At 43.7% G+C, this 20,084-nt stretch overlaps 2 protein-coding genes across 2 annotated transcripts; both read right to left on the bottom strand.

Annotated features, from left to right (window-relative positions):
• Window positions 1–1,632: 1,632 nt before the first annotated feature.
• MELLADRAFT_89682 (FYVE, beach and WD40-domain-containing protein) lies at window positions 1,633–12,549 on the bottom strand (the record flags this gene model as incomplete). The annotated part of the gene is made up of 26 exons (XM_007412623.1): window positions 1,633–1,687; window positions 1,763–1,886; window positions 1,949–2,101; window positions 2,187–2,280; window positions 2,346–2,480; window positions 2,546–3,159; window positions 3,238–3,294; window positions 3,352–3,438; window positions 3,507–3,653; window positions 3,734–3,863; window positions 3,932–4,033; window positions 4,101–4,180; window positions 4,245–4,362; window positions 4,454–4,482; window positions 4,550–4,761; window positions 4,854–5,081; window positions 5,154–5,181; window positions 5,268–5,835; window positions 5,924–6,530; window positions 6,648–6,729; window positions 6,794–6,911; window positions 7,008–8,713; window positions 8,807–9,176; window positions 9,247–9,737; window positions 9,975–10,786; window positions 10,880–12,549. 26 exons carry the CDS (start codon window positions 12,547–12,549, stop codon window positions 1,633–1,635), a joined length of 8,817 nt encoding a protein of 2,938 aa, XP_007412685.1.
• Window positions 12,550–16,515: 3,966 nt separating this feature from the next.
• Window positions 16,516–17,116, bottom strand: MELLADRAFT_108779 (uncharacterized protein; the record flags this gene model as incomplete). Its single annotated transcript, XM_007412622.1, has 2 exons — window positions 16,516–16,534; window positions 16,626–17,116. 2 exons carry the CDS (start codon window positions 17,114–17,116, stop codon window positions 16,516–16,518), a joined length of 510 nt encoding a protein of 169 aa, XP_007412684.1.
• Window positions 17,117–20,084: the final 2,968 nt, after the last annotated feature.

Raw genomic sequence — 20,084 nt, 5'->3', positions numbered from 1 at the left:
GTGTATCTGGAAATGTGCAATGAAATGTCACAAGCAGGAGAAGACATGGATTTGTGAACACTAACTGCTACCACATTGAATCTGAGGTATTCACTTGAGTTTCTTTGGTGTCAGTACCCATCTCAGCAGTAAAGCAGACAAGGGGTCTGCAGCCAGTTTTACATTGACATCAAGGACAATTATCATTACCTCAGCCAAATTATATGGATGCATTTTTGTTTTGTTATTGTGAAATCTTGTTGATCAGTTCCTCAAATGATTGACAATCCCATAGAGAGATGAGAAACATGATTGTTATGGTGCTGGGATTTGTGACGAAATGCATATCTGTGTGTTTGACCAATGTTTGGTTTACAGAAGATTGTGATGGGAATCAACTGACCTTGCCATGTCGCTCGTTCCGATCCCATCTCTTTTAGCCCCAAACCCGAAGAAACGCCATGGTTCTTGTTTCGCTCGGGCATGTGGCAACCTACTTACCTCGGGAACATTGGAAGATCTAAAATTTCCTCAGTACCGAACAAGCTTTCGACCAACCCCTACTCTGCAGCCAATCAGAGATCAATAGATACTTCGTTGAAGTGGTTGGCAATAAATACACGCATTTTTTGCAAGAATTCAGACTGGGAGGCACAACACAAATCCCACTTTTGGGAACCTTTGTGGATAAAGTATTGAGACTTTTTCTTCTTATCCAGCTCTGTAGCTAGGGATTCTTCTGGGTCCTGATGCATTTCTTTTCCCAATTAGAGAAAGACAAACTAACACTTTTGCTTCTTTTACATATTCTTGATGTCCTTATTCCAATGTTACAATTAGAGATGTACCATTATTGGATGAAAAATTATTAGAGAAGGACAAAGAACTGTTTGCAGAATTTAAATTGTAGGTACGAGTTAGTATACGACTTGATAGAACACTACTGACGTTGACTTGCTGGGCACCTGCCCAGGTTGAGTGTAGCTATCAATTTGTGGTCAATCTCGTGAGTAATAAGAGTTATAACGATTGTACCACTTGAAATTGTCAGGAATGTGCTTGTTTGACGCTGTATGATTTGGTGAGTGACTCGAGTTGAGAACGTCTCCAGATCGATCTGGCACCTTCAGATTGATCTGAGAGTGCTCAGATCAATCCTAAACTGAAACTATGGGGCCTTTTTATCCAAAAAAATCTTTTGGCGACTCAGAGTTGAGTTTTTGAGTGCTGATGAGATAAAATATATTCAATCTAGATCATCTTTTGTGATCTAGCACAGACGTTCAGGTGCTGACCATATGAAAGTGCGCATCATTTCATTGAGTTCGGGTCCGATGATTTAGGGCGCCACACGTGGATGGACGGCTCTGATCCATTCTTGTAAAAATACATTTATAAGCACATTGATGCCATAAAAAACTAATGAAAAAACAGTGTTGCTTGCAATGATTAAATGGAAATTCTTGTAAAAATCTAAATGAAAAAGCACACATCTAATGATATCAACAAATTATGCTCAACTAGCTTGCAAGTGATGGAATCGTATACCAGTTTATCTTCAGCATACAACATTCAACTAATAATACTTTTCACCTTTTCATCCTTTAATCCCCCAAAAATAAAACAATAAGTGGCCAAGATTGAGACGTCTGGTCACTGTTTAGGTTCTTGATAGTTTGTCAGTCTGGCAACACAAACCACACAACAGCTGATCACAAAAAGGTTAAATTAGTATCAAGCAGAAGATTAAGTCTCGAGCATAACCACAATACAATGGACCTACCGTACGGAGCCAGGAAGGCAATCCTGACATGACGAGCAAATGATTGCAGCGCAAGCCAAACATCGACGTCGCCCTTCCAAGATTCCAAACTTGTGATCGCATACCATACAGATTGAACTGACCGCTGAATATCAAAGTACCAATCATTAGTGATGTACTAGGCTGCTCTCAGGGCTTTTGGCTCACCATCAGGGATTGGTACAGCGGAACCTGGCAAGGCCCAGGGGAATAGTCTTCCTAGCGCGTCTCCGACAAGCATGACCCGATTCGACAGAGCCAAAGCAGTCACAGAGCAACCTGACTCTTGCTGGAAGACATGTATGAGATCCATCTTCCAAGCTGAAATTGTGTTCCAAAAGTCACAAAGATATCAATTACAACCTTGAGTTTACTTGAATTTCACTAGATGAGAGATGGGACGTACGCTTCGACAAACTCTCAGCATGCGCGCTTTTTCTCTGCCACATCATAATTTTTCCACTTCGGTGACCAGTGATGAGCAAGGGCTTGACTTCAGCCTGGCGGTATAAGCGATCATTAGGTAACAGTCTCATATACACCTATAAAGGCAAAACAGACTCACCGTAGACCAGGCACATGCAGTAATGAAATCGGCATGGTGTTGGGAGACCGTCAACGTACTCAACAAATCCCCGTTGACGCTCCAGATTCGAACAGTCAGTTCAGAGCATGTTGCAATATCACCAGTACTGTCACTCTGCGGAACAGCGATTCATCAGACTTTATAAAAAAGTGTATCTTATAGCAAACAAAGTTACTTACAATCGCAGCTACAGTCACCGGGGTTGGATGAGGTAGGCTGCGAACCAAAAGAGCCCGATTCAAATCCCAAATCATGGCCAGACCATCTGCGCAACCAGACAGAATGATCGACATGACTCGGGATGTTACCAGACATGTGATCGGTGCTGAGTGCCCTCGTAGAACTTCAACTTGTTGAAGATGTGGCCGTCCGGTCAATCGCCAAGTGAATCTCCACAAGGAGATCGTAGAATCAGTCGACGCGGTGGCGAGTGTGCGATGATCGGCAAAGCAAGCTGCCGAGATTTCTTCCGATGTGATCCCTTCGAACGTTGCACACACGGCACCCGACGAATCAAAGATCCGCAAGCTCTGATCTAAGAAGCCCCAGTCCAAACGGTGGCTACCATTAGGAGGGACCAATAATGACCGTAGCCCTGACACAGTTGTCTTTTCCAACATCTGTGCAGGGTAAATATGACTGATAGGTTGGCCTATCGATTGTAGTGGTACAATGGATTGCACCAGAGCCGAACAAGTTGATGAATTGATTACCGATTTCGAGTCAAACGCATGTTTGGCTTGTTTTCCACGAGGAGGGTGTGGCACAGAGAAAATTTGACTAGGAGTTAAGCCTGGCAAGTATTATAGTATCCGATCGCGTCAGTTGGTTATTTCTCTCAACCGGTATCAGAAGTGTCATAGCAATTTACCCCAGTTGCACATCGCACCTACCACACTGCTACGTTCACTTTCATCGTGGATATTGTCTAAAGCAATCATGTATAAGTGAGAGTCACGATGAAACAAACGCAAGAGCCACACACCTAAAGACACCGATCCTTCATAGGAGCATTCTTGGAAGACATTGATAGATTCTAAAGCGGCTTGACCTCGCTGTTTAAAGCCAAAGACTGCGCGATTTTCAAAAAGTAGATCCTCATCAGCTTCGATGTGACATCCAATTGAAAAGACAACTTACTCAAATCAATCCAATGATGAAGATTCTCGCTAACATAATCTGACTCTAAAGCTTCTCGGTGTAGTTCGACAAACAATCGGGGATCACGATGGGCCCATGGGGGCAGCTCCACGTCATCAATGGGAGTTCCGCCCTCCTGCCGTGATCCTTGAAAATTATTACACGTATGGAGATCATCAGCATACTGGATCCGATTAACAAGGGAGATATAGTCAAGTCTGACGGACCTAGATTGAAATTATTGATATTCTTTAGAAACTCAGGACAGTGGAAAAATTCCGGGGTCAGTTCGCGTACGTCACTTCTACTTTGCTCTGAAGCTGAGAGCCAGGCTCTTTCCATCGACCAGAATGTGCGCTGAGATAAAAAAAGGGGTCAGAATCAGCCTCAAGTTTGTTAAAGATGCGATAAGCAAAATAACGCACATCCGCATGATCAAAGGATCCTTGTATCTCAAGGAAGTGGTCACAGAAAGGCTGCAGTCTGATCATAAACCCGCAGACCACCACAGCTGAAGAATAATGTGTCTATCATAATCAACCATGTCAAGTCAATTACAGAAAGCTAATATTCGAGGAACAGCGTAATCATTACCATGTAATGAGCAGGCTTCATCTTATCATCACCGATTGCTCCAAACTCTTCTAGGCTAGTATATCTCTCGATAAAATCGCCTGCCATAGAGTACTTCACCCATTAGAAAAAACAAACGATAAATCCAACGTAATGTCAACGTACGTTTGCGCGCTTCTGTTTGAGCTCCCATTGGAAGAGCCAATTTGCGAAACGTAGTCGGGTTCTTCAAGTCAAGGGTTTCGCTGCGATAGTCAGCTAGTATCCACGGAAAGACAGGATGCTGGAAGATCGGAGTCCAACCACACAAAGAACACTCAAGTCAGATCATCTGACATTGTAGTCCATATGAAAAAATCGCGACCATTACAAACCTGTGTTAGATCTCGATAAGTGCGTCCGGCTAAGATTCAAGAATTCATCAGATCAACAAATGTATACTATGGCAAAAGGATGGAAGGTGATCTGACCTGCGTCGTTAAGATACAGAAGATATCCATGATTAGATAGTTGACCAGACTGCCATAACTCAGTTTGCGACTTCAGATTACTCTCCCGTTTGTATAAATGCTCAGATCCGGTTGATTTGGCTATACAATCCCGTAGACGTTTCATAGCTTCATCCCGTTTATTCCCTGAAAATGTGAGCAATCGACTTCGACCGTCTGCAAATACAAACTCACTGGTACATTCGAGCGTTCCATGATTAGTGGCAAGTATGGGATCTCTCAAGATAACATTGGACATTCCTAAGCAGAGAAGGAAGTAACATACATGCAAATATCCCGAAATAACCATTTTCGAGAAGACAGCGCAACTATATCTGTATAAGACCATCTCCGGCTTTGATGAGCCGCAGCCCGACTATTAAGCTTGGCTGTTTGCCGTGATAAGGTTGCCATCATTCGTAGATGTGGGTCTCTCTCTTCCCAGGCCTCTGATTGCCAAGAGTTGACCAACTCTCCCTTTGAAGTCTGGATAAACCCATCGATTATATATATACTACCCATCGTATTGAAATGAGACAAATGGACATTTTTGAACAGATCTTTCAAGCAAGAGAATTGTACTTACTTGTTCTTAGCAATGAGGAAAAGACCCGCTATAATTCAAAGAGCGAATGCAATGAGATGCATGAGTAAATTACACATGAATCGAGATTCGATTGTCATCGGAGAAATCACTTACGACAGGTATCTAAACCAATGACCTGCTCCACATTCCAAACGGCTTGAATCACATCTCCCGGCTCCAAAGATTTCAATATCCGTCGAGATCGATCTTCGGCAAAATCAACCGATAGTTCTTTAACACCTTCAGTTGCGGAAGTGGATCCAAGAGAACTCAATCCTTCGGGCGGGCTAGCAGTCAGACCATCATTCTCATTCCAAGTATCGTGCTCAGTCATTGTAGCAGATGTCGGGCTGCTAGGTGATTGTACATCGGAGATCATTGTCTCTACAAGCTTGTGAGAATCGGGAAGGTCTTGATATGAATCTCGGCGTGAGGTGCCTAGACTTCTTACCCTATGATGTCGTGTTTTGCGTTGCTGAACAATATGTGTGTCCATCTTGATTGGCACTCGTCGCAGTTTCCGTCTTTGTCGACTAGGACCTTCGGTCGTATCCAGAAACCAATACGACGGCGTGTTATTGCTTGATTTACCTAGCACTGCAAACGGTCTGTATAATTCCGAAATCCGTTTGCTCAATTGAATTTCCAAGTATTGCTTGATCTCGTGGTTATCTTGGCGAATCTGTTCATATCAGTTTTCGAAGTCAATTCACCAAATATTTTGCTGTTCTACACTGAAGGGGTGGACTTTGTAAAAATCAAACTCTTACATCTGCGTATCTAGATGAATCGAGCTCTCGCACACGCTTGGCCCATGTGTGCATCTTGGCAGTCGCAGCGTCCAGCTTTCTTGATTCAATGGTCGTCTTGTTGCGATATTCAGTCCACATCTGATTTGATATGGATTGTGATTTAGCTTGATAAACATTTCCCTTGACTTCGAGCTCTGTCGCGAATTGAATCCAATCCAGCTTTCCAGCCAGATTTTTTGATGCTTGATTACGAACGATCGTTGTGATGTCTTCTACAGTCATTTGTAAGAATTTCACAAAAATCGAGCCTGGATCTTGATCGATTTTGAAACTTCCTGTTTCCTTACAATTTTCAACTGATCCTGGATCAGATTTCGGCATCTCATTCTCCCAGTCATCGAGATCCAGCTGCAGTTCATCAAAACACATTGGCATACAGTCGCAGGTTGATTTCAGGACGTCACAAGCTAATGCACATAACTCTGTCGATCCTGAGATATACTGTGTCATCAGGTACACGAGTCTCGAAGCAAGCTCCGGAGCAATCTTGACCAAACCCGCCAATCGGTGACTCGAGAGCTGTTCCAATAAGATCTCCGCACCTTGAAGCGTCCGACTCGAAAGCCTATGAAAGTGGCAAGAAAAAAGTCAGGAACAATCGCCGGGATTGAAACAATAATCTTGCCATGTCAGGATTGGATTTGCGAGCTACTCTTACGCGATCAATAACAACTCTCCTAACCAGGGTACAGAGTCTGACTTCGTTGTATCCACTACAAAGGTGATCAAGTCCGACAAAATCCGTCCTGTCGGCTGAAGCCAACCTAAATTTGTGGACTATATCAGCAAGCATATCTTCATTTCATAGAAAGACTGTGAAAATCGCACCTGCAATGTATCCATGAGCTAAAGTCGGAATCAGCCAATTAAGTGGCAAAGTTGAAGAATCTGTTTCACTGATAGCCATGCTGACCACATCATCAAAGAGGGGAGTGATCCAGGCTGCCTAATTGATCAGATATCAAGAGACACAATTCAAGTTTGTTATTCTCTTCGAGACCTGAGGTTTGAGAGAAATCAAAAATAAGAGTCGAAAACGTACTTTTTGTTGTTCTAGCCCATTACTCGTGACCACAAGATTCAGCAAACGCTCTAGTCGATCCAACCTTAGTCGCTTGTCGGTCAGCACGCTTGATACAAACTCATCGTCATGTGAGGGTGGCAATGGCTGATGAATCACAACATGTTGGAAAACATGATAGATGATCAATTGCTTCGCCAAACTTCCTAGTTGATTGCCCACTTCGGGGTCGATATTCTCCCACGAAGATAATGTTATTGACCTGGGGTCAGTTTCATCATCCGTTGTATGAATTTTTGGAAATCTTGACTCGCGGACCATATCATGCAGATTGTTAGCAAATTGATCGCCCTGATACAAACCGTCTGGAGAAGGCGGTAAGGATATTGCTTCTCCATTTATGGTGATAGTTTGAGGAATTATAATCTTTGGATTCAGGTGAGGTTTGTTTGCCCGAGTCATCTGACGACGCGGTACGGATACGGGCACTGTCGAGGTTGGCATGTTCGAATAGACAGTTAGGGAGGGTGATGAAATCTTGCCTGGCTCATCCACAATGACTACAAGTGCTCGAGGCTCATCTATGATCACTTGATTGAATTGATCCCCGTCAGAGCTCGACATCGATGTGATGTTAAGGGGAAACGACCGAAGACATGAATAATCTGAAGCAGACGTATTAGACGCGCTAGACATTTCACCATGATATTCATCGAAATCGACGACGACGTTGTCTTGATTTGCCAAAGATGCCAACATAGTGACATACGGACCCCAAAGTTGAACCATGTCTTCATGACCGATGATCTCATTCCACCTGTCGTTCTGCGACTGTACCCTCAGCCACTCAAGAACATAGAGAGCAGGAGCACTAGTGAGGTCTTGCTTGACGACATAGACCGGTTTGAGTAACGCTAGTACCACGGGTAACATTTCACGGGCGATGATCTCGCTCGGTACACCTTCGATTGATTGGATCACGCTGGTCATCTCTTCCAGTGAAACATCTTGAGTTTTCAACTTCGGAACTGTACGGATATCGACTTGAGCAATCAAACTCAGGGTTGCGACCAAGATTGAGGGGTTACGAAAAGAGAACTCGGTCAAGATGGATCTCAAGATGGCAAAGCCGGAGAGAACGTTCTTGAACTGCTGTATCCATACTATATCTTGAGTCTGAATCAATCTGATCAGAATTCGGTAACTGTAGAGGATAACTTCAGGATTTGAATTTCGTCGAAAGAACATCAAGACCCATTTGGAGCCATTGATGGCCTTCAAGAAACGTGAAATGTAACTTCGGCTTTCCTGGTCGTTGGCTGACAAAAGTAAGTTGTGTAAGATCTCCAAAACCATGAGTGGTTCTTCAATCGTGATGGACGTAGACATAGGCTTGATATAAGCTTGCGGAACTTGGAGGGCATCAGACGAAGTGGATTTAGGGTCTTGTAGTTGGGCCGGGTCAAAAAAGGGTGAGTCCGGCGAAACCGATTGAGGTGAGTTGAATGAGAAAGTCGAGAGTGTACCTGCGGTTGAATTGGCCGACAGCTTTTGTGGCGAAAGACTGGCCGTCAAGTAGCTAGCTAGTCCTCTGATACTATCGGTGTTGAACTGCACTTTGAGCACGCAACTCAACAGGCCGATAAAAGCAGCCATCACAGAAGGTCGCTCAGCTTTCAATGCGAATTGCCGAGTCCTAAGCGCATGTAGCATTTTCGGAATCAGATCTTCGTGGAAATCCAGAAACAGAGGAAGCATAAGCCCAAGTTCGAATGAATGTTGATTACGCGTTTCTTTTGCTTCTGGAGAATGAACTCAACTCATTTTACTGATCCTTTTACTACTAAACGCACTCCATCTGCTCCTTTCATTCACGTAGGATAGACTTTTCAGATGTTTTTCTTGTATATTCAATGTTGTACGAGACCACAGATCGAAGTCCAATAATAAGAAACGAAATGCCAAGGGATTGGTGATAACTGATTCTTGTAGTCCACAATCAACCTGTGATGTTTCATCATCGAGGTTTGCATTCTCGGGTGTAGGAGATAGGCGTTGAGATTGGCTTTCAGGTTTGGGAGTGGGAGTCCCTTCAGTCATGATACCAGCGAAGAGAAGGAGGACGCGATGGATTTCCTGAGAGATCAGATGGGATTTGTTTCGAAGTATATATGCTAACGTCTCGTAAGCCTGAGAGCAGGTATTTGGTTTAAAGCATCAGCGCACTATGATGGAAGTGAATCCAAAACGCTCAACTCACTTGAATTTTTTCCGCATCTTCACTCAACCTCCAGTTATGACTGATTGCTTCGAAGAACAGCTTGATTGTTGATAGTAGCTGTGGTTCTGTTGAGGATAAGGATATCAGCTTAACCAAAAATATAGAACCGGAAACCTTCCATATAGAGTCGTCCAATCCTTTCGGGGAACATAAGGTAACACCAGATATTTGAAACAAAGCATGCGAAAGTGAGCTTGGCAAAGCGATACCCGATGCTGCAGAGGATACGTCATGCTGAGAATTTTTCAGGGGTAGATCGATGGCACGAATATTAGGAATTCCAGCGTTCAGTATGCTATCAGCGAAATTCAAATAACGTCGATGGGAGAGGGCAAGGGTCGAAAGTTCTCGATCCCTGGGTACAACGGAGTCGATAAATTGAGCTGATTGACCCATGTCATTGATCTGCTCCCCAACTTTTTTCGAACCCTCGCTTTCAGATGGGGGGTGATCTTGTCCACGGAGTATACCTGCGACCATACCGTGTTGCGAGGAGAGAGCAAAGTACATTGAATCATGAGGGATGAAGGCTGACGCAGACTCTCTGATAGCCTTGATCAATGGGGAGTTGTTGAGAGCTTGAGAAGTGTCTACTTTCTTGGGGTTTCCCTGACGAGAAAAAGATGATTGGTCTTTGTTTGATTTGTTCTTCAACTCACGCGTAATCTGATGTTGCAACTGATCAATCTTCAAGTTGAGAAGCGTACTCGATGAGTAGGTTTGAAAGGAACCCAAAGCGTCCTGCCAAGTTGTAAATATCTTTGGCCCCAGTGTTGACTGAACAAAGATCATATCGTCTGACAGGTGTTGATTGAACAGATAGCTCGCTGCAAGGTCCCAGCGTGATGTACTCGTCCCTCGAGGGCGTAGGCCTGAAGAGCCTGTAGTACACTGGGAACATACAGTCTGGCCAAGGGATGTAGCCATATCAGGGTGCCGACCGGACGGAAGATTACCAAAGCATGCAGATACGCTAGAAGTTGAGGATCTTGGCCAGGGACAAGGATACTGTCCAACACTTTCTCCATCAATGAAAAGTGAAATCATAGACATATTCGTTTTGTCCTTGGGTTTTTGAACGAGAGCCACGTGATAAAACCTTTGCGGACGGAACAGAAATTCTTTGAATTCAACCAAATATGGTTTTACACAAATATGGCGCGATTGAGAATAAGATGTGCTTCTGCTTTCAACCCCGCGCCGAGGTGTCGTGGGCTGATTATGAATGTTTTCCGGATAAATCTCCACGGTCAGATGATGAGAATGTGGTGCGTTGGAAAGAGCTACACGTATAATAAGACCATGGATGGAATCAGAAAGTATAAGAATATTCAACGGATCTCCGCTGGCAGCGTCGAACGATTCAACTTGAATCCAGCCGGCAAATGTCCACCCTTTTCCATTGGTTGGAGGAAATGGATGATCTCCGATTGATTGTAGGAATACATTGGAGCTGCCTGACCTTGAGAGATCAAAATGAATGAACGGTGGCCAACACGAACTTTGCATTCCTGATAATCTGATCAGTCGGAACAAGGAGTAGACTCACAACAATTAGGCTATAGAAGACGATTTCTATCGGGGGACTAGTTGAAAAAGCTAGAACACTCACACAAGCTCTAGGTACTCGTCATCTAGGGTTTCATTGCCTGATTCGGTGGTATCCGACGAGACTACCATCTGTCGAAAGAGTAACCTAGCTTCTCGGGTTGAACATCCAATCTCTAGCAACCTTGTGAGGATTTCTTTGATGATCATTCGGCAGCGACGCTCTCCTTCACCCAATCCATCGATTGGATTTTTACTCCGATTGGACAAGATGAGAGATGCTGGCCATGGCTCCAAACCCGCAGGCAAGCCAGGTTGGTGCCCATGAGGCATTCCAGTAGGCTTGCTGGTTGAAGCAATGGGGCTGGCTAGGTTCGACATAGGGGTAGTAATTCTTTCTAACAAGATGGCGATCACTTCCGCAGAATTTAGGGAGACTTGACTATGTCGGGATGTGGAGGCAAGACATTCTATGGATTTCAAACTGAGAAAGTAGAGCTCGTAAGCAGCTTGAGCCCATGCTGAATCCGAAAACCACGTCTGGGTCAAAGGGAATAGGAGATCTGAATGAAGTGCAAACAAAAGACGGATAGCGTCCGGAATCTCGACTCGTGGAGGAACTTCCGTTTGACAAATGCGCAGGGAAAGGGCAGATGACATATTGCGATATTTGATATCATCCTGATCTCGCTGAGTCGAGTATAAGGGAGTTTTGCCTGGTCCCCACGCCTCTCGGAGCTTGGTGGGAGTGTCATCACCAAATCCGGCTCCAGTGTTCTCGTCTGCATTCATTTGATTCCTCGTACCAGATGTCGAAGCGGTCGATAGCACCGATGTGAATACATCGTTAAAGGTAAAATCGGCAGTAATAAAGCTAAAGATGATATCAAACATCTTGTAGGCACTTCTAAGATGATTCACCCTGTCGAGGGGTTGGTCTAGGCTTGCATAGCTAGTCGGTATGTCACGCGGTAGCAGTTCTGAGATTCGAATGGCGTCCAATACTGACTGATAACCAATCACGGTGGAAAAATACTGCTGATTGGTGACGTTCCCAGTAAGGGCGAGTGCGAGGCACTTGAAAATCAGTTCCACGACTGCATCACGTTCTCCGATAATCGTAGCAATAGAGCTGGACGTGCTTGAGGATAAATCTTTCAAGTGAGGTGATCGCCTTGGTGGAGCTCCAATTCCAATTGACGAAGTCTTAGCATGCGTGAGTCTATGAGGTGTAGGCGAATCGCAGATCAGCTGCTCGTCTGAAACTAGATTTTGAGTTTGCTGATATGACGCGGATTGAGAAGAATCTGTCTGTATCAAGCTAGCCAAGACCGTCACCAAGGTCAAGAAGCCGCCATTCTCTCGCATACAATCCCGACATTCGACACCATCTGATAGAATAGCGGCCATCGTGGCTAGCATGGCCCTCCTTTGTGATAGATCATCACGATGAATCTTCTGCAGTGATTCCACCGCCTCCCTTAACGCGCTCTTCGAGCGTTCCAATGCTTGATGCTTCTGAAATTGGGCTTCAAGAGAATGCCTAGGATGTGGGTTCGGCCGACCTTCAGCAATCGACGCGAAGACTGGATCGGTTAGACGTTGACGCGGAGCGGAGTTAGGATGAGGTGCAAGAGGGTTTGGACTGGAAGTAGGAGTCACATTGGAGTCAGAACGCTGACTTGCAAGCTCGATTAGATGACCAAGAGACGTTGAACGAAGTCGGCTGAACATTGTGAGTCAATCCAGGTGTATGATGATGTGAGATGACTCGGTGCTGGTATTAGATCTGAATAGGTGAAGATCGAATGATGCATGAATCCATTTGCCACACAGTTTCGATGATCAAGCTAATGAAGTTGAAGTTGAGTGGTTGAAGTTGACCTCGAAGCATATAAAGAGTAAAGCCGTATGGTACCGAGCCTCAGCAAAGAAAGTTTAGGGTAAGTGGTATTCAAAAGTAAAATTGCCAATTTGACTTCTCTGAAGTTTGAACCAACCCATGCTCGTCATCAAAATCAAATTCAAAACGCTCCACCTCAACGATATGTACAATTCAAATCTCTCTGATACTCTTTCCCTGCCTATCTCTGCTTCAGTCTTACTTCCCACCAGCCGAGGCTTGAAGTGGAGAGATTGATTGATAGCTTGGAAACAACGGTGAATCATAATCATAAATTAAATCTTTGAACAGCTTATTAGAACCTTCAACCAGAGGTAAAATTGATGCTCCATGAGGCCCTTTCCACCAATATATTATCGTACACATGCTAACAATAACCATTGATACGAGCAAACGATACACGTCTTTTAATCTAGACCAGCTTGAAGTACTGACAACGCAGACTTATCAGTTGCAAATATCATTTTGTGGGGACAAAGCCTAACTTAACTAAGTCCATCTGCTCATTTTGCGGCGCGAGCTTGCGAGCAGAGGGACTTAGGCCTAATGTCCGGTTCCTTGGTGAGGAGCACATCCACCTCTTGGTGGGGAAATTGGTCCCAATGGAAAACTTTTTTCCCTATTTACGAATTTTCCTAAAATTTTGACACGTTATAGGCTGTCATCTTGCACACCTGACTGCATCCTCAGATTATCTCATTTCAAGATCAGTCAAAAATTTCATAAGACGTCAAAATGGGATGTTTTGAGATTTTGGGAAAGCTGTATTGCTGCGAGTTACAGTGTGTATTCATTGTATGTAAGTGGATACCACAACTTCAAAAGAGTGTTACAGAATGAAATTGTGCGCTTGCAAACAGAAAAAATTAAGGTCAATCTGTTAGTGATCAACAAAACTTCAGCAAAGCTTTCATTAATCCTACTTACCTCATGAATCACCTGGATCCAATGTTATTCCAGACTGGAGCTGATCCCATTTGCCAGGCTGACAGAGAAGACAAGCTACCTCGTGCAATCCAGATCTGCAACTTGATCCAAGAGCTGAACATGACTCCAAAAAGTTTCATGCAGAACATGATTGAATCTGATGATGATGAAATCATCATCCGCCGACAATACTGGGGCACCGAAACTGGCTGGAATTCGACTGAAAAGCTTGTACTTGGTTTTAAGGGATTGATCTTGGGAAGCCAAGGTGGTTCTGCGAGATGGGAGCAGTTCATTTTGAATGAAGTAAGTAGAATTATTGCTGGATCACATAGGAAGGTCTTGTTTAATGATGTTTTGTTGTCCTTCCAGGCCAAGGAAATTGTCAAACGAGAGGACTTACCCAAAGGAAATGCACCAACAGGTGCTTTCTACAGTTCTGACTCGGTGGGGCCTGATTTTTTTAATGAAGAGGCCGAACTCGAGAGATACAGCCTGATCCGGCAAAGAATGCCATTCCTTTACGGCCTCATACACTCAAAAATTGAGATGTGGAACCTCAAGCGAGCCGATGCGCGACTCCAGCGGAAGCAGGCAAATTCAGGTGCGCTCGATGAATCGATGGAAGTTCAAAGCAATGAAGACGATATTGACGATGATCAGAGCGCGGTGGAGGCTCTGGAAGGCATCTCTCACTCAGTCGAGCTTGAACCAGACCTGCTTGATGGGCAGAGGCTTGAGCAAGTGAGCTTCATCATTTGCAGGCGACTGCTGTGTTTTTTTAGATTGTCCTCGCGCTCATGAAGTACTTTTCTTTGCATTATACTTTTGCTCAGATACCTGTGATTGTATTAGCTATGATCGCTTTTGCATGCAATAGAAGATTTAATGGTGTACAGCTACAAAACTCTCTGGCTTTTGTCGCCTGCGGTATCTCCGAACGAATGAACGACTATCTTGGCTTCATCGGATTGACTTCCTCACGAAAAACCGCACTCAGAGTCATGGATTCTCTTGGGAACTCAGCAGCCAAAGAGATCAAATCAAGAGCTTCCAAGGCTAAAGACTTTCGACCTTCCATGATTTTGGACAATATTGATATCCAAGCGCGAGTACACACTGCTCGAATTGAATCAACTACAAAGATGTTCCATGGCTCTTATGGCTATCTTCATTTTCTTCCCGAACATCTCATCAAGGATCTTGACCCGGCGGATTTGAGTACGGAAAATCTGGTTAAATACACGCAGGAAAGTCAAAAAGAACCCTTCAATGTCAAATCCATGCTTCCGAATCAAAAGGAAAGTGAACATTGGGCTCTTGCTCGGAAGGCACAGCTGGCCAATGCACTTATCTCTTACGTTGTTGAAAAAGATTCACCCACGCAAAAGGCTTGTTGTAGCCGTTTGAAAACCTCTCCTCCGCCCATTGATCAAATCGAAATGTATGAACCAGATCTTCTGATGCTCAAGATGATGAGCGCATCTGATAGTTCAGCCTCCGGAGTATCTGAAATGCTTGATCAGTGCAAGAAACAAATGGGCGAAGATCCAAAGACTTCAGCCAATGCAGCTCAGATAATTGAAGGAGACATGGGTACCTGTCTGAACTTTGAATCCCTTATCCGACAACGTTTCCCTGCCGGTCATAAGTACGAGAGCTTGAACAATATTCTTAACCTTCCTGGTTTAGCTCACACCTTATGGAATGTGGCGAGTAAAGTCCTTAGCCACCACTGGGGTGATTCAAAAGACTCTGCGGATACTGGTATCCACCGATCTGCCGGCGCACTTGGTATGGAAACCACGAAACTTCCATCACAAAAGGATTTCAACTCGCTGATGCAAGTCATCCACAAATCCCACATGGCGACCCTTGTCTTTCTATTAAAGTATGTCCTTTTTTGATTGAGCAAGGCAAATTGCTAATATTTTCTTTCATGTTTATTGTTAAATCTTATAGGCAGACCATAGAGTCGCATACCACAGACTTAGACTTAGCAGAAAGTGGGGTCGCCGAATCTGTCATTGATGAATGTTACAAGCGTTACTTCACCTTGGCTTCTTTAAAACGGAGCCAGCGCGCTAAAGATTGGACAACATACAATATGCAGCTTTGACTTCGAGACTTTGCTTCAATTGTTGAAGGAGATAACGCAATGCGAGCTGGAGACATTGGACGGGTTATGAATATGTGGAAGAGATGGGCGGTTATGGCTCAAGGACTCTCTGGTCTCTCGCACTATGCAATCCATCTACCTATATTCATCATGATTCTTGAGAAGTTCCTACCAAGGAAGGTAGCTAGAGTCATTAAACACTCACTGCTAATACCAACGGGCGGACGAGCAGGACATTGGGTTGCGAAAGATTTCTATCTCGAAATTCAGAATTATTGGTTGAAATACTTTTATAACAATTCGGTATGATTCTCTGTCTACTTTCATTGAAATCAAGTCGCTCTAACCAATTGGCAATGTCTCTACCACATTTTATAGGGTCAAGGAACCAAGATTGAAAGGCTCATGGAGAGATTCTCGATTATCATTCCACTGGTACGGCATGTAACTTATTATTTCATAAAGATCATTTAATGTCATTTGTTTTCTTATTATGGTTCAGCTTCGACGACAGATACAACAGATGAAGGTTTGATCCGGTCTCAAAATTGTATATCAGAATAATCTACATCCAATATCACCCACATCTCTGAAAACTTTCCTGAACATGGCTCAGGTTCACATGTGTGATACAAGTATCTCTGGCAATACTCGGAGCGTTGATGATAACTCTGAAGTTGAAAATGTCAAACTTTTTGGAATCGAAAAGTTTAAAGATATATTGCGATCCGAAGCACAAAAGGGCCAGACTTCAAGGTTCACCTGGGGTTCTATGAGGGAAAGAAATATCAACTTGAATGAATAAGATTGTATTGATGGCAGATATCTTGATGTAGAGACCTGACCGGCTCAAGAACTCACTTGAAACCTTGTTCGCGCTGCCGCCTATCTTTCGCCTCTCCTGCAATTCTCAATTTTTCTGCTTGCTTCTCAAGACGCAAAGTTTTTGCTGCTTGAATTTGAGAAGCTTTTGCATCTTTTTCTGCTTGTTTTAATCTCAACTGCTCGCGAATTTCCTCCTCAATGAGCTCCTTGTTCAAAATCTCTTGATCAATCATAACTTGTTGATCTTTGAGTTCTTGACAATGGTCCAAATACACTTGTGATTTATACCAATCTGCAATGCAGCTTATTATCATTTCATAAAGTCCTGGCAGGCTCTCTCCACCAAGAATCGAGCGCAAGAATTGCCCATTTGAAACTGCAGAAGCATTCTTGACAATCTGCCACGCTTCTTCCCGATCAAAGACATCGGATGGGTCCATATCACAATCGGTTGGGTATGTTGCTGCAAATAATTTCTCAGCGTTACCAATAAGAGACACCGCAAGTTCAACCATTGGTGGACTCATCCGGATGGGGTTGTTAGCCTTACAGACAAGAGGTAGGTTGCTAGAAAACTTTCGCTTTGGTGATGTCTTAAGAATTTGAAGAAGGCTGATGTCCTCAGCGTGAGTCGGATATGATGCTAGGAGTTCGTCGAAATTGGAGGCAGCGGTAGTCGGAAGAAGACGAAGAATTCTGGCTGCGCCTTGTGGATCACAATTCGAACATCTGCAGAGACGCATGTTCATCGACTTTTCTCGTTTAATTTCTTCACAATAGCCTGCATCAGACAAGCTCAGAGGAATGTATCCCTTTCTATTTGAGTTCCAACAAAATAGAACTCGTCAGCTTCAGAACTTTTTGAAAAAGATTGGAATGAATAAATTGATATCACTCACAGATTGTCAACTGAGTAAGCAACTCGGAGACAGCATGGTGTCAATCGCAAGGCATGCATCCGTTCTTCATTGTCCATGTTCCCCGAGACTTTAAATTCATCAAGTGAATTTTTTCCTTTTGGCATATTAGGTTGGACAAATAGGATTGCCACACCCTCATTACCGACACCTCGCCCTGCTCGGCCACACATTTGATTTGATTCAGCTGGATCCATTGCCCCCATCACAACCACCAACTTGACTCGTTTCCAATTCTGTCCTAAACCGAGTGCTGAAGTTGCCGAGATCATTGGGTATTTTCCTTCTGCAAAATCTTCAACTCGCGTAATCTGGTCGTCTTCACCAGTGACCGAGTGGTATCTTCGAATACACTGGCTATTTCCGTTGTAGGCATCTAGAGGTTCTCCTCGCGATTTACATACAACTTCCATTACAGGTAATGTTGCATTGCGAGTTCCTGAATATATCAATGTTGGGATCATATCTTGGTTCGGAACAACTGAAGCTTTAGGGAAGAGTGTTGCAAGATCGTCAGCCGAATCCAGAGAGTATCGTAAGTAGACTCGAATAAACCGGATTTCAGGTCGAGTCAATTCAGCTCGGACCATATTCATATTCTTTGGCAATATCTTGAGGCTTTCGCAGATACTGCTGACAGCTATTGGGCGACATGTAGCCGACATGAGAAGGACTGGGACGTGGTCTGTGGCCATGAGCTGCTGGCCAAGATTACCGTAGGACAATCGAAAAAATCCCACATCTTGTGGTGTAAAATGTGTGGAGAAATGGTTTGATTTCCCGCTAGCCTGAAGGCCCCATAGATAGATACAGTGGGCCTCATCAACCACCTTGAGTATTAAATGGCGTTGGAAGTCAGCGCTGTGATAAAGACGTTGAAAAGATTCACTATTCAAAAAGATCTCAGGACTCTGGAGAAACATGTGGGAACAAAACACAAGATTAGTTCAAATCAGAAGGCATACACAAAAGTTAACAAAAACTAACAAGATATATAAAAGAATACTTATGAGCTTTCAAGTCCTCCAGAGCCTGTGAATCAAAGCTTGTCTTATTAAGGTTAATAGAAGTGATTCCAATAAGTTTCTTTTCCAGAACCTATGGAATAATATTCATACTGTCAATAATCGGACAAAGAGTTGAATAAAAAGCTGAGTGCTTACTTGATTGTTTCCAAGTGTATCCAGCGGATTCAGAACCAAAACAACTGGCTTTGAAACTTTTGGAAACATATGAAAGAACATCTCTGGAACACGAGACTTTCCAAAACCAGTTCCTGCTAAAAGGAATGTATGATTGCCATTAATCAAGCTGACCACACCTTCAACTTGGGGGGCCTTTGCTACATCCTTTGGGCTTTTCTCCTTGAAGCGCACTAAGACTGAGTTTTTCTGTTCTGGTATCCTTGATGCTGCTAATTTCTTTGTGATTGATGGCTTCTCAATTTTTAAACTCGTGACGCCTCGGCTATGATTTGAAGGAAAGGGGTTGGGATGACTTCTGGTTCTTCTTGGAGTGATCATTTTTGGAATGTTTGATCACGATCACGTCGCGTGGAACCAAAGAAGATATCTTGATAATGAGTTGAGAGCTGAATGGATCCAGCTAGATCCAACTATCAAAAGTATCACATCCCAAATTCCCAAAGACACATACCACATGCTACAGTGTGTTGTAACCGCTACAGTCAGCCGCAGTTGTTTCTTTGAAATCTCAAAACATCCCATTTTGACGTCTTATGAAATTTTTGACTGATCTTGAAATGAGATAATCTGAGGATGCAGTCAGGTGTGCAAGATGACAGCCTATAACGTGTCAAAATTTTAGGAAAATTCGTAAATAGGGAAAAAAGTTTTCCATTGGGACCAATTTCCCCCACCAAGAGGTGGATGTGCTCCTCACCAAGGAACCGGACATTAGGCCTAAGTCCCTCTGCTCGCAAGCTTGCGCCGCAAAATGAGCAGATGGACTTAGTTAAGTTAGGGACAAAGCACAGTAGCAGCACAATGGTATTACTAGCAGCAGTCAAGAAGCATCAAGAAGCTGGGCTTTACATAAGGCAGTAAACAGAGTTCTCAACTGCAATGTACGATTTATTCATGGGGGCAAGAATGTGGTCAATAATGATGTAGTTGTAAGGGTTACATAGAGACAGATACACATAAGGCATGGCTGTAGACAGGTACACATTATAGTTGTCAATCCGCCCTAGCTCCAGAAGACTTCTTCTTCACCGAATACTCTTCGGACGGAGCTAGGTGAGCATTATCACATTTCACTTGTCTTTTCTCTTGTTGTCTCTTTCTCTAGTCTTGTTAGTTGTGTCTGATTCATTCCTCTTCACCGAATACTCTTCGGACGGAGCTAGCTTTGTGTCGTAAGGAATTATAGAGCCGGGTTTTAGAATACGTTGTCGAGCTACCAGCTCTTGAGCCACTCTGAGTGAAGACCTCCTTCAGGAGTCTTACACTTTTTTATTCTAAATCCAATCACCAACTTAGAACATCAAACCGACGCTATCAGCACTTGAAAGTTTTTTTCTCTCTTAGACATACCAAGACACTCTGAATATCCCGAC

Source organism: Melampsora larici-populina (assembly GCF_000204055.1).
Source record: "Melampsora larici-populina 98AG31 unplaced genomic scaffold MELLAscaffold_32, whole genome shotgun sequence".
Taxonomy (NCBI): domain Eukaryota; kingdom Fungi; phylum Basidiomycota; class Pucciniomycetes; order Pucciniales; family Melampsoraceae; genus Melampsora; species Melampsora laricis-populina.
This window is presented reverse-complemented; position numbering and strand designations above follow the sequence as displayed.